The sequence below is a fragment of the Canis aureus genome, unplaced genomic scaffold (assembly GCF_053574225.1).
Source record: "Canis aureus isolate CA01 unplaced genomic scaffold, VMU_Caureus_v.1.0 ptg000135l_RagTag, whole genome shotgun sequence".
Classification (NCBI taxonomy): Eukaryota; Metazoa; Chordata; class Mammalia; order Carnivora; family Canidae; genus Canis; species Canis aureus.
Window position 1 is genome coordinate 276,438 of NW_027554445.1, and position 15,478 is coordinate 291,915.

The 15,478-nt window shown below is 37.5% G+C and overlaps 1 protein-coding gene across 4 annotated transcripts in view; it reads left to right on the top strand.

Annotated features, from left to right (window-relative positions):
- The window catches only part of LOC144309656 (uncharacterized), a 98,082-nt gene extending 83,009 nt beyond the window's left edge, over window positions 1–15,073 (top strand). The window contains exon 4 of one of the 4 annotated variants that reach the window (XM_077890751.1): window positions 14,264–15,073. In XM_077890751.1, coding sequence (XP_077746877.1) covers window positions 14,264–14,322 — 59 coding nt within the window. In that variant the 3' untranslated portion in view covers window positions 14,323–15,073. The remainder of the gene's footprint in view (window positions 1–14,263) is intronic. The other 3 variants (XM_077890752.1, XM_077890754.1, XM_077890753.1) reach the window with 3 other exon arrangements.
- Window positions 15,074–15,478: the final 405 nt, after the last annotated feature.

Consider the following 15,478-nt stretch of genomic DNA (forward strand, 5'->3'; position numbering starts at 1 on the left):
GAGTCCCATGTCAGGCTTCCTGCATGGAGCCTGCTTCTCCCTCTGCCTGTGTCTCTGCCTCTCTCTCTCTCTCTCTCTCTCTCTCTGAATAAATAAATAAATCTTAAAAATAAGTAAATAAAATCTAATTTATCTGATACGACGATTGATATCCCAGCTTTCCTTTGAGGTCCATTTGCATGGTAAATGGTTCTTCACCCCCTCATTTTCAGTCTACAGATACATTTAGGTCTAAAATGAGTCTCTCTTAGAGAATTTATGAGTGGTCTTGCTTTTTAAATCTAATCTGGATACCCTGTATCTTTTAACTGGAGCATGTAGCCCATTCATGTTTAGAGTAACTATTGAAAGATATGAATTTAGTGCCATTGTATTACCTGTACAATCCCTGTTTCTGTGGATTATCTCTGTTTCTTTCTGGTCTGTGTTACTCTTGGTCTCTCTTCGCTTACAGAATCCCCCTTAATATTACTTTCAGGGCTGGCTTTGTGGTCACATATTCTTTCAGTTTCTGTCTGTCTTAGAAGCTCTCCATCTCTCCTTCCATTCTGAGTGACAGCCTTGCTGGATTCAGTATTCTTGGCTGCATGTTTTTCTCATTTAGTATACTGAATATATCATGCCAGCCCGTTCTGGCCTGCCAGGTCTCTGTGGAGAAGTCTGTTGTCAATCTGATATTTCTCCCTCTGTATGTTAGGAATCTCTTTCTGGACCTGCTTTTAGGATTTTCCCTTTATTTCTGAAATTCTCAAGCTTCATTATTCTATGTCAGGGTATTGATCTATTTTTATTGATTTTAGGAGGGGTCCTCCCTACCTTTTGGATATGAATGCCTGTTTCCTTCCCCAGATTAGGAAAGTTCTCAGTTATGATGGTCTCAAATATATCCCCTGCCTCCCCCGCATTTCCACTCTCTGTGCCTTCAGGAATTCCAATAATTCAGATCTTTGTTGTTTTTTTTTTTTTTTTAAATAGCATTATTTATCTCCCTGAGGAGCCTCTCTTCATGGGCTATTAGTTGTTTTTCTCTTTTCCTCAGCTTCCTTTCTTCCATCAACTTGTCTTCTATGTCACTTTTTCTCTCTTCTGCCTTATTTACCCTAGCTGTTAGAGCATCCAGTTTAGACTGCATCTCAGAATATTTTAAATTTTGGCCTGATTAGATCTCATTTCTGCAGTAAGAGAATCTCTAGAGTCTTTTATGCTTTTTTGAAGTCCAGCTAGTGGGATCCCTGGGTGGCGCAGCGGTTTAGCGCCTGCCTCTGGCCCAGGGCGTGATCCTGGAGACCCGGGATCGAATCCCACGTCAGGCTCCCGGTGCATGGAGCCTGCTTCTCCCTCTGCCTATGTCTCTGCCTCTCTCTCTCTCTCTCTCTCTCTCTCTGTGACTATCATAAATAAATAAAAAAAAAATTTGAAGTCCAGCTAGTCACTTTGTAATTATCATCCTGAATTCCATCTGACGTCTTACTTAAATTCTTATCCATTAGATCTGTGGCAGAGAATATTTCCTCTTGTTCTTACTTTTGTTGTGAATTCCTCCTTCTAGTCATTTTGTCCAGTGAAGAATGGCTGTATGAATCAACAGAACTAAAATTTTCAACAACAACCCAAGCAAAATACGCACTAGACAAATCTGAAGAATTTAGGAACCAGGAAAGAAAAGAAAAAAGACAAACACACACGCACACACACACAGAGAGACAAAAAAAAAAAAGAAAGAAAAGAAAAAAGGGGAGGAGAGAATATAACCTCAGAGTGGACAAAACAGGGTGATCCACTTGTCCTGAGTGTATTTTGGTCTATATGTTAAAAGATACTAAATTCTAAAGTTATAAAGAAACCAAATATATATATATACACACACAAAAAAAATAAAATTGAATAGAATGAAAGAAAGCCAAAAATGAAAAACATATCTATAACATGTAATTATAAAATATGAAAGTTAAAAAAAGATTTAAAAGGAAAAAGTGGATTAAAAAAACTAGTTTAAATGGAAAAAAAGGGAAAAAAAGGAAAATTTTGAACTGAAAGACCAACAAATCATAAGAGAAAACCTTGAGTTCTTTCTATATATTATTTTACTCCCCCCACTGGAGTTTTCCAGTCCTGGTTGGTCAGTAAACTTTCTGTTCCCAGGTTCTTCCAGCCAGTATTCTGGAGGAGGTCTGCTGTGCTGATTCTCAGGTGTCTGTGCCTGGGCAGAGTTGTCCGCCCCATGCCAGGGGACTGGGCTCAGTATAAGCTATTTGCTGTGTGTGGCTTTTGTTCCCTGAAGACTTTCCACACCACTTTAGAGGGAGGAAATAAAAATGACTGGCCCCCATCTCCAATCCCAGAGCTGAAAGATCATGGTGTGTACCAAACTCTACAGACTCCTATGATGCCCACCCACTCACTCAAACCTCCAGGGGGAAGATGGAAGGACACTATTTTGTGTGATTTGCAGGGCTCTGGCAGGGAGAGCTTCCCCCACTAGTGCATGCAACTGCACGCCCCCTCCTAGAGGAAGGAGAGGGTCACCCTGTTTCTGTCCATTGTAGGAGTGTTCACAGAGAGTGTTCATGTGGTTGAGTGTGCACCCGCTCTGCCTTTCCTGGAGGAAGACGGAGGGTTGCTGTGTTCCCATCCTTTTCAGGGGCCCAACACCCAGAGCAGTCACCCAATCCAGCCTTCATTCGTTGTTTAGGGCAAAACAAGCTGAGAGTCCCCTCCCTGGCTCAGTCATTTAAAGCCCTTTCCCTGCAGCAATCCTTGGAATTTCTGCCAGCTGAGACACCTCTGTTCTTTTTGCACTTCCAGGGATATTGATATCCCACTGTCCCACCTTTAATTCTGCCCCCGCTTCACCACTGAGTATCTTTCAGGCGGGGAACACTCTAACAGGAGCAGATTTCTAAAGATCCCAATTTTGAGCTCCAGGGCCATATCACTTTCTAGTACCAGCTTACAGAGGCTCCTCCACACCCCCACACCATTTATCTTCCAATATGGCCCCTCCGTTTCTCTTCTCCACACTCCTACCTTGCAAAAAATGGTCACTTTTCTATTTGTATTGTTCCAGCCATTCTTTCCTTACATCTTGGGTTGAATTCATAGGTGTTCAGGATGATTTGAGAGTTATCTAGCTAAATAAGGGGATGAGATGAAAGGAGGATCCCCACTCTTTTGCCATCTTGCCTCTTCCAATTAATTTAATTTAAATAAAAATAAAAACAATGCATCTTCCAAACCAGGAAAAAAATTACATTGGCTATTTGGGATCTTCTGTGGTCCATACAAGTTTTAGGATTATTTGTTTGCCTTCTGTGAAGAGTACTATATGTATTTTGATTTGGATTGTGTTAAATCTGTAGATTGCTTTGGGTAGTATGGACATTTTAACAATATTAATTCCTCTGATCTATAAGCAGGGCATATCTTTCCATTTGTTTGTTTCGTTTTCAGTTTCTTTCAACAGTGTTTTATTGTTTGCAGAGTATCGGTCTTTTACCTCCTTGGTTAAATGCATTCTTAGATACTTTATTCTTTTTGGTGCAGTTGTTAATGGGATAGTTTTCTCAATTTCTCTTTCTTCTACTTCGTTACTGGTGTATAGAAGTGCAACTGATTTCTGTATATTAATTTTGTATCCTGGAACTTGTACCAAATTCATTTACAATTTCAGGTTATTTTCAGAGTTAGTTGTAAAGATGTACTGTTGCCTCAGTATGTCCATGGGATGAGGTGAGCTCAGAATCTTCCTCTTGTGCCTTATCCCTCTCTCTGATCTGACCTGGAAAGGATTTGTATGAGTATAGAGAGCCAGGAATGGCAAATGGATTCAAATTATAAACTTGGGAGTAATCTGAATCTCATTCTCTTTGTAAAATTGTGTTATGAACACTAAACATGAGCTCTACCTCTGAACAAATTTAAGTGTATAATATAGTATTGTTAATTGTAGGCACTGTGGAACAAAAGATCTCTAGAACTTACTCAGTTTGAATAAGCAACACTTTATACACTTTAAACAATTCTCTAGTCCCTCTCTACCTAGCTCCTGGCAACCACCATTCACCTTTATGCTTCTGTAGGTTTGACTATTTTAGATATCTCATATAAATGAACTCATGCAGTATTTGTCTTTCTGTGACTGGTTTATTTCACTTAGCCTAATATTGTTCAGATTCATCGAGGTTGTTGCATATGGCAGGATTTCCTTTTTGTCTTAAGGCCAAATAATATTCCATTGTCTCTATATACCACATTTTTTAACCCATTCATTTGTTGATGGATATTTAAGTTGTTTCTATAGCTTGGCTATTGTGAATAATGCTGCCATGGACATGGGAGTATAAATATTTCTTCAGATATTTATATATCAGCTGTATCTCCTGATTTCAATTGTTTGGATATATACACAGAAGCACGATTGCTGGATCATATGGTAATTTTTAATTTTTTGAGAAACCTTCATACTATTTTCCATAGTAACTGCACTATTTTCCATTCCTATCCACAGTGTGCTAAGGTACCTATTTCTCCATAAGCTCTCTAATATTTATTTATTTTTTTGTATTTTTGATAATAGCCATTCTAACAGGTATGAGGCAAATGTGATTTTGATTCGCATTTCCCTAATGATTAGTGATGTTGAGCACTTTTCTTTTCTGAAATATCTCTTTAAGTCCTTTGTTTATTTTAAAATTCAGTTTGTATTTTTGCTATTGAGTTGTAGGAATGGAGTAATCTAGTTCTGAATGGTAGTTAAAATGGAGTTCCTTAATGAAATACCCAGGGAGTACAAAAGAAAGAAGAGCCAAGGGCAGTATCCAAGAGGCACTCACATTTAAAAGAAAGACTAAAGGGGGAAATCCAGTGAAGGAAAGTGAGGCATTTCCCCTAATAGGGTAAACTATTTTAATTTGAAATCCAGCAGGGAGACAGTATCAGACTGAAGGAGCTTATTTAAAATGATTTCTTCCAATATTTAATATATATGTTCATACCTTGCAGGCAGTAAAGTATTTCTCATTTTCCTAATTCTAAGGTAAAATGCAATTTTAATTTAAATTTTTATTTATTTATTTATTTATTTATTTATTTATTTATGATAGTCACACAGAGAGAGAGAGGCAGAGACACAGGCAGAGGGAGAAGCAGGCTCCATGCACCGGGAGCCCGATGTGGGATTCGATCCCGGGTCTCCAGGATCGCGCCCTGGGCCAAAGGCAGGCGCCAAACCGCTGCGCCACCCAGGGATCCCCGCAATTTTAATTTAATGTAGGTTTAACTGTTTGGTTTGTGAAGGGTCTTTCATGTTCTGTCTCTTAAGTAAGTCTTTAATTACTTCTAGATTGAGAGCCTACCTAGGAAAATTGTGATTTCTTCCCTTGCTCCTGAATCTGTATTTAATAACTGAATGTCTGCAAATAGTACCAGGCAATGCAGTAATTACGCAATTACTAAGGGTCATTGTTGGTATGAATATATTTCATTAAGAGGCAAACTTTTCCTGCTGTATTATAGATACTTCATAAACACACTGATCCATGTTATAAATTGGTACAGATTTGTCACATATTGATACCAATAGTTTAGAAGTAGCCTAAAAATATTATTTTGTCATTTGCTTCCAAGATGACAATAATTTCAGGTATGTGTTAGGCACTTGATCTAGTTCTGCTCCAACCTCTGTTTCAAAATTGTGTCTATGCAACATAATTTGCTACAGGATAGATGTGTTTATTTTCTGGATATAACAGAGCACTGGGCCTAGCCTTAAAAGACCTGAAGTTAAAATCCTCCTTCTTCTGCTTCTCAGATGTTATACTTGGGCAAGCCAGTTAAGTGTATTTCAACAAATTCTTTGCTAAATTTCTAGTCTTACCAAGTACTGAAAAACAAAGCTAAATGTAGTCTTAGAGAAAGACAGACATACATAGAACATTTCAAAATAATGTGTGAGAGGTATGTGCAGAGCCTAGGAGTTTGACAGAGATCTTTTTTTTTTCAGCTTGAGGAATAAAGGGTGGGCAGGTATTTCTAGAGATGTCTGGGATGGTTCTTTTTATTTTATTTTTTTACTTTAAAATTTTAAAAAATCAATTAACACATAATGTATTATTAGTTGCAGAAGTAGAGGTCAGTGTTTTATCAACCTTCTATTATACCCAGTGCTCATTACATCACATGCCGTCCTTAATCACACAGTTACCCCATCTGCCCACTTCCCTCCCCTCCAGGGACCCTCAGTTTGTTTTCTATGATTAAGAGTTTCTTATGATTTGTCTCCCTCTCTGATTTCATCTTTTTTTCCCCTCTTTTCTCCTATGATCCTCTGTTTTGTTTCTTACTAAATTCCACATATGGGTGAGATCATATAATAACTGCCTTTCTCTGATTGACTTATTTCACTTAGCATAATATCCTCTAGTTTTATCCATGTCATTACAAATGGCAAGATTTGATTTTTTTTTGAGGGCTGAGTAGTAGTCCATTGTGTGTATGGATGGATATATATACACACACACACACACACACACACACACACACACACACATATATATACACCAATATACCACATCTTCTTTATACATTCATCTGTTGATGGACATCTGGGCTCTTTCCATAGTTTAGTTATTGTGGACGTTGTTACTATAAACATTAGGGTGCAGGTACCCATTTGAATCATGACATTTGTATCTTTGGGGTAAATCCCTAGTAGTGCAATTGCTGGATCATAGGGTAGCTCTATTTTCAACTTCTGAGGAACCTCCATACTGTTTTCTAGAGTGGCTGTACCAGCTTACATTCATCTGGGGTGATTCTTAAGAGGTAAACATTTGTGGCAGTTTTGGGGGATGGGGAAAAGTTGTTGACTGAAAGGTCATAAGGTGGTTACTCAGTGTTGGGCCTCGGAATGCACTTGGAGGGACTTGTCAAAGTATGTTGAGAATAGCCGTCACAGTCAGATTAACACTGCTGTTACTTATATAATTATAATTCTGGTGGCAGTGTGGAGGGTGCTTTTGAAAGAAACAAATCAAGGCATTTTTAATGCTTCAGTGAAGCATGATAAAGGCTTGAATTTGGGAGATACTTGAGTCAGGGAAAGGAAGAGCATAAGAAAGAGTAAGGAGGTATCTATTTATGACAGTGCTTGCTGAACTAGAAAAAGCACAGCTTGAAGAGTGAGAAAGACCTGAACTTGAACCTACCTTCATCATTTAAAGATTTGAGCCCTTGGCAAATATTTCCTGACTTTCTGCATTTATGAAAGTGAGGGGGACCCTGCCTTGTCTTATCATGGAGATTAGATATAACTTAAAGCACCAGAAGTCATGCTTAAATGTAGAATGTCAGTAAATGATTACTAGTATTACTATTTACTTGATATCACTTAATATCTCTAAAACCCAGACTTCTCTCCTACAAAATTATAGGTTTGTTATGATGTTACAATGAAGTAGTGTTTGTTGATGATGAATAACCTTTAGATAAACAGTGTTTTCAGAAAAAAAGTGTTTTCCCTACTTGAAAGAAAAATAGCTTTGGGCCTCATTTTTAAAAAAGACTGTTCTTAAAAAAAATAAAAAAAATAAAAATAAAAATAAAAAGACTGTTCTTATAAACAGTGCAGTTTATTGTTTTATTGAATAAAAGCAAATAAGTGAGAATATTGTCTACTGACATGCTAATAATGAGCATCTTTGATATTTAGCTCTATGGAGTTTTATATTACAGTGGTTAAGAATAGGAGAACTGAGGGGTCAGACAGCTTATTGTATGTATCTGATTAAGTTAATTATCCTCTTTATACCTCAGTTTCTTGATTAGCCACTAAGTGGCTAAGTGGCTAAACCTCCTAAAATATTTGTGAAGATTAAATTAGAAGTTACATACGTAAACTCCTCTGTCGGATGTTTGGGTACCAGTCATTGGGTTGCCAAGGATTTACTAAATAGTGACCAATTTTTTTTTTTTGCAGCGCAGTGTTCAAAAGGGTGACTTTATAGGCACTAACTTATTTAATGAAAAAAAAAAGAAAAGACAACATCCAAAGATGGGTATTACTTTTATGCCCCATTTGCAGACTTAAGAATGTAGATTGAGAGGTGGGATTTCATTTTTCAAAATCACATAGCCAGGAAGCTAGCTATAGCGCTGAGAATAGAATATTTCCTTATATTCAGTCTTGCATTTTCTGAATCTGTTGTATACTCCTACTAGGGCCTATGCTGGTGTCTCTCTCCCCTCACCCCAACCCAGCAGTGTCTTCCTCATCCCCAGGGTTGTAAGACAGTGTCTGCTTAAGCACAATGCAATGAAGAGCTATAACACAGACTGTGGTTTTATGCAAGAGCTGGATGCTGCTCCCCCCTGTTCTGAGCTCTGGATGGTTCAGTCTGCTGAGGGTTTCAGCTCTAGTTTGGCTCCCCTTCCCATGAATAAGTGGCACTCTCTGACAATTCCTTACCTCCTATTTGCACCAGGACCTGCCCAACTGAGGTGTATATTTCTGGGATGAAGGAATTTTAGTGATGTCCTCTGAGGGTCTTATGTTCCTCCCTTCCACCAACCAGAACAGCCTCAGCCTGTTTCATATGAGCTGATAGGCTGTAGACTTAATTACCACATGAGTAAGGTCATGGGTTTTTTATTGCTGATGGACAGTGTGCAAGCCCTTTTCAAACCAAGCCATAGACAGATATCTTTATTATAAATGATAATAATAATATTAATAAACAGGGTGGAAGGTAAGAGCTGGAAATATCTCATTTGTGAATAGACATGCTCATTTATGGAAAGGCTCTATTTAAAAAAAGAAAGGCTCTATTTTTCATGTGTCAACTCTACATGCCTTTACAGATAAGGACAAGTAGAGGAAACCATGGAATTTGATTTGCTTTACTTTTTTTATTTAAGGACTATTTATTTATTTATTCATTTGAGAGAGGGACAAGGAGAGAAAATCTGAAGCTGACTTTGCACTAAGTACAGAGCTGGATATGGGGCTAAATCTCCTGATCTCATGACCACGAGATCATGACCTGAGCCGAAGCCAAGACTGAGACACTTAGCCAGCTGAGCCACCCAGGAGCCCCTTGTTTGCTTTTCAAATAAATATATGTTTATGCAGCTCACATTCAAAAGTAAGCCTTGGGCAGCCGGGGTTGCTCAGTGGTTTGGCGCTGCCTTCAGCCTGCGGCGTGATCCTGGAGACCCAGGATTGAGTCCCATGTCAACCTCTCTGCATAGAGAGCCTGCTTCTCCCTCTGCCTATGTCTCTGCCTCTCTTTCTCTCGGTGTCTCTCATGAATAAATAAATAAAATCTTTAAAAAAAAGACTTCATGGTACGATCATGTGCCTTATTTCTGACTTTATGATATGCTCTTAATAGAGGAATGATGGATTATTTATATCAAACAAAAAAGAGAACTTGGAATTCCTGTCTTCAGAGAATTTTACACAGAAGGAAACTAAGATCCAGAGAAATTAATAATTTTTTCTGATGTCATGGAGCTTGTTAATGACAGAACAAATATTTCAGAGAGGGAGGCATTGTTCCAAGGTGAATATTTATGGGTTTTTGTTTTTTTTTAATTTTTATTTATTTATGATAGTCACAGAGAGAGAGAGAGAGAGAGAGAGAGAGAGAGGCAGAGACATAGGCAGAGGGAGAAGCAGGCTCCATGCACTGGGAGCCTGATGTGGGATTCGATACCGGGTCTCCAGGATCGCGCCCTGGGCCAAAGGCAGGCGCCAAACTGCTGCGCCACCCAGGGATCCCTATTTATGGGTTTGAGGTCATCATATGTTAAATTTTGGTTTAGCTGTTTGGCTGTAATGCATTGGCTAAGGATTTGACTTCTCCAGTCCTTGGTTTCTTCACCTCTCATTTGAAGAGAGTGTTCAGGTAACAGAGTGAGGACAGAAGACTGTTCTTGTGATAATTAAACAAATTAACTTTTGAGTACATTTTGTGCAGTTGTGTAGATGTATACAATAGTAGCCATGACTTCTCGGTCTTATGATTCTTATGTAAAAGCTCTTTTAATTATTGATTTTATGTAGAAATCTGGGTTTTCTTTTTTTCAGTTTTATTAAGATATAAGTGATACATAACATTGTGTCAGTTTAAGTTGTGCAACATAATGATTTGATATGGGTATGTATTAAGAAATTGTTGCCGTAGTAAGTTTAGAGAATTTTTGATGCTGCCTCTGATTCCAATGGAAAACACTTAATCAAGTTTTTGAATTACTGTTTATTCCTTGACAAAAGGAATAAATAGTGTGAAATAAATAAGTGTGAAAACTCTTCTTGTTTTAATGAGAACCCTTGCTATTTAGTTATTCAGTGCCCCTTGCAAACATCTAATAAGGAAACATCTACCAATTTGATTTGTATCTGTTCTCTCTCTCCTTCCTATGAATTTAATTTTTCAATCTTTAGATTGTTAAATAGCACATAATACCTTGATTTTGTTTTTTTAGAATATCTTGATTTTGACCTGCAAATAACTAGTTGACATTTATGAATTCCTTCTTAATTAAAGATACTTATAAGTGCTTCTTTTTTTAAGATTTTATTTATTAAAAAAAAAAAAAAAGATTTTATTTATTCACGAGAGACAGAGACACAGAGACACAGAGACATGGAGACACAGGCAGGGGGAGAAGCAGGCTCCAAGCAGGGAACCTGATGTGGGACTTGATCCTGGGACTCAAGGATCACACCCTGGGCCGAAGGCAGGCGCTAAGCCACTGAGCCACCCAGGGATCCCCAAGTGCTTATTTATGTTTAGAAGTGAACTAGGAATATTTTCGGACCATTATCTTGCTATACTGAAATAATGTTGACATTTGATTATCATGCTAAACTATTCTGAACACTTTTTAGCCATCAGAAATCTAATGCAAGAGAGCTTGTGCTAACTTTTCAGGACTGACATTTAGAACTAAGATTTACTATTGCTCAGTGGTAGGGATTATACTAAAGGAAAGAAGAGGAGTCATGAAGGGAGTGGAAAGTCTGGCTTGAGGCAAAGTTGTGAAGCAGATCAGGTTAATCATAACCGTTTTCTCAGGTTCCATCAGTCTTTTACCCATACTTTCTTTTTTGGACACCTTCTCTGCAGACACTTTTCTAGTAGGTTCTTAAAGCCATGTTACTCTGGTTATCTGGAGCTGGTTACACCAATGCCTTCCTCTTTACTATAAAAGGTAAAAGCAATTTCTTCTGCTTTGCCAGTGGAGGGCTGCCCTTCCACAGTAGACTCACCTTCACTTTTCAGGTGATATATTTATTTTAATATTTCCTTCTGCATACTTGCAGCTACTTTTGCTATTAAGTCCAAAACAAAGCAAAGGGATTAACAAGTCACAGCACTTCTGGCGCTACTTGATAGGGATGTCCAGGATTGGTTTTTAATTAATGTATCTAATTTTAAGGGAACACTAGAAAATTTAAATCTGCTTCCTTTTAATTGACTCTTCAGTTTAATTCTTTGATCTCGATGTAAAAATTAAGTGTAATCGTTTTGCCATTTGATGAACTTTCACTTACTTACTGATGACTGCAGTCCCTCCTCAGACTTCTGATCTCGTGTTTATATACCAGCATGTCATTTTTCCTTAGCCAATATGGATCCCAGTTCCTTAATTTGTCTACTTGTCTCCTTTGGGTACACACCAGTTTTTCAGTGTTTTCTAATAGTAAAGTGGCCGTAGACACATTAATGAGGCTCTCAACCTTATGGTATTTGTACAAGAAGATGATGTTTACTTTTTCTTATTGCTGACTCTTATTTTGTGGTTCCTGGTCTTTCTTACCTTTTCCATTGCTTTCCTTTCCTACCAAATCCTCATTCACTTTTTTTGTCATCTTCATGGACCTGAGGAAAATTTGCCTTGAATAATTTTCTTAATGTGTATTTATTTGTGATTGTGCTCCTTGTTAATTTCTTTTTATAAAAATAAGTTATATTTTGTTGAATAAATAAGTGAAATTCCAAAAATACATGAATATTTCATAAGTTTATGAGAGAAAAGTAGTTTTGATTCCTCCCTACTGACTTCCTGTTCTACTCCCTAAACTCTCTTAACAGTTCCCTGTGTATTCTTCTAGGCATTTTCCATGTAAGTTGAGTAAATACCTGGTTATGAAAAAAATCTAACTTTAATTTTTGTACCTGAATTTAATTTCTTTATAGAGCTTCCATTTTCCTGGTTATCTCTGAGTACTGGAAAACTGAATAGTGTCAAGGGCAGATGGTCTGAATCACAATCATGTTTATGTACCAGACCCTACCTTTTCATTCTTTCTGTTTCTTTGTTACCGTGGTCCTACCTGGTCATGTCTTCTTCTACTATTTTGGTTGTTCTTGGGCTTTTGCTACTGAACACCAAAGCCAAAAACTTATTATTATTGTTTTAATTCTGTAGATTCTTTTCTATTATCCTCTTAAGACATGGAGACATTGGCTACTGCCTGAATGGGGATAAATATCAGATAAGAAAAGCAACTATAAGAAAAAAATTAAGTATTTATCTAATATATATGTTAACTGAAAATTCAATAGGAGTTTCCTTGTTAGTATTTAGACTGAGCCTGAAAGATAAGGATAACAAATCATGAAATATCTCTGGCACATTCTCAAGAGACAGATACTGGAATTGTTAAGAGGTGGTCATACTGAACTGTGGACCTCACCCTTACATTCAGTTTATATAAACAGAAAACCAGAAGAGATTAAGAGAATTTACTGAAGAAGGGGAATTTGTAAGTGTAAAGTGTACTTTAGCTTCTATAGGTAAAGTGTTTTTGTACTCTGGCTTCCTTGAAGATTTTCCCTTTGTCTTTGGTTTTCTGTACTTTGAATATAGACCCCTTGAAGTAGTTTTTTTTTTTTTTTTTTTTTTTGGTGTTCATCTTGCTTGGTCTTGCTTGGTGTTCTCTCAGCTTCCTAGTGTGTGATTTAGTGTATGTCACTAGTTTGGGAATATTATTAGCCATTAATACTTCAAATATTTATTCTGTTTCTTTTTCTCTTTCTTCTTCTTCTAGTATTATCATTATGTATCACAACTTGTGTACTTGTCCTACAGTTCTTGGACATACTAGCCTTTTTAATAATTCCATTCATTTTTCTGTTTGCTTTTCTGTTTAGGAAGTTTCTATTGGTACATCTTTAAGTGCACCAGTCCTCTCGCCAGTGTACTAATGAGTCCATCCATGAATTCCAAAGGCATTCTTTACTTCTCTTATAATGCTTTTTATTTTTAGCATTTTCTTAGAGATTCCATCTCTCTACTAACATTAATCATGTGTTCTTACATTTGTTTATTTTTTCTTTTAGAGCCCTTAGCATATTAATCATAATATTTTAAACTTTCATATCTGATAATTCCAAATTCTGTGTCACATCTAAGCCTAGTTCTTAGGCTTGCTGTGTCTCATCTGTTTTTTTCTTTCCTTAGCGTACCTTATAATTATTGTTTAAAGTGCACATTATATGTCAGTTATTAGGAACTAAGGCTAGTAGGCCTTTAGTGTGAGGTTTTGTATTAATCTGTATAAAGCTGACTGTGTTTAAATGTTTGCTGTAGCTGGAAGTGCCAGAGGTTTCAGTTTTATTTTTTTCTCTCTGTTTTCTTTGGATTTCCCTAAGCACAACTTCTTAAATAGAGTCTGTGTTTTGCACCTCTCTCCATTATAATTCACTGTTATTATATCGAAGCCCTGTTGATGTGGTGGCAAGGTATGGAGTGAAGCAGTCTTCTATAAACTTAATTTGATTAAATAGCATTTTTGTAAATATTTTTATTGTGAGACAGAGAGAGAGCCCAAGTAGGGGAAGAAGGGGGCAGAGGGAGATGGAAACCCCCCCCCCACCGAGATCATGACCTCAGCAGAAGGCAGACACTTAACAATTGAGTCACTCAGGCACCCCTCATTTAATAAAATGAAAAAAAAATAAAATATCTCATTCATTAAATAAAAAATCTCATTTTTATTAATGGACTTGAGTCCCTTGGCTGTGGCCTTTAGAACCATTTCTTTAAAAAAAAGCATTTCTTAGCCTTTTTTTGTAAGACGAGGCTAGAGAGGCCTAGGGTTAACTAACTGCCTTTCCCTCAGATTCTCTAGGGTTCTAATAATTTCCTCTGGAGGGAAGACCTTTGTTATGGGAAGTACCTGGGCATATTTCAACAAAATGGTAACATCCTCTCCTAGCCCAAAGCATGAGAGGATTTTTCTTTGATCTCCAAGGTGAGAACCTACTAGAATTCCTGGAGATAAAACCCATGAAAATGCGGTGGATCATCTGAGACTTGGCTCCTCACTCAAGCTAGTCCAATTCAGCCTCCAGCAATTCACTGAGGTTATCATTTATGTATTTCTACCACATAAACGGCTTCTGTTCAGGTATGGACATCTCAGCTGTAATTCTCTGTATTTGCCTATCTCTCTAGATTTTGAGGTGGTGGTTTGTCCTATAATCTCCATTCTTTGATTGATCTAAAAAAATCATTGATTTTCAGTTTGTAGAACTTTGCTCTTGTGTGGATGACAGTGACAGCTTCCCAGCTCTTTACATATTGGAAGCTGCAATGGAAGTGTCTTCTCATTTTCTTTTAAGACTCTTCATGACAGCATGGAAATCCCCCACTCTGGGAGCTCCATGTCCCTGCTCCTCTCCAGACTTACTGCTCTCTAATGTTGCCATACAGCTGTCATCTCAGCACTTGGGGCTTCCTTCCTTGTTTTCTGGATTCACTCCAACATATTTTTGGTTTACAACTTCATTTTGCTACAGTTTATTCTCATAGCTCCATGAAGGAGGGAATATGGGAAATAGATTTTGAGTATCAGAAAATGTCTTCTAGCACCCAGTGTTACTGATAAGAAATTTGTACCAATCTTATTTTGTTCTGAAAGTTTACATTTCTTTTTTGTTTTTTGAAAGTTTACATTTCTGCCTGGGAACAGGGCACTTGTGTGTGGTATGTATGTGTCTGTGATATGTAAGTGTGTGTATGAGGGATTGAGGACAGAGTTGAGAGTTGATTGTTTTGTATATAAAAATTTTCAGGGACCCCTGGGTGGTGCAGCAGTTTAGCGCCTGCCTTTGGCTCAGGGCACGATCCTGGAGACCCGGGATCAAATCCCATGTCGGGCTCCCGGTGCATGGAGCCTGCTTCTCCCTCTGCCTGTGTCTCTGCCTCTGTCTCTCTCTCTCTGTGTGTGACTATCGTAAATAAATAAAAAAAAATAAAAAATTCAACTACTTTGTTTATTTTCAGTGCCATATCTCTTTCCTATCCTTTCCAGGGCCAGACATTTCCAAGTACCACATGTCTCTAGTTGTATGAGTTTAATAGTCTCCCATCTCAACTTAGCCTGCTTTAGTGCATCTTGTAGCCATCTGAACCCATATGTCCAGATGGATTACAAATTTCTATATACCAAGATATTGATAATTAT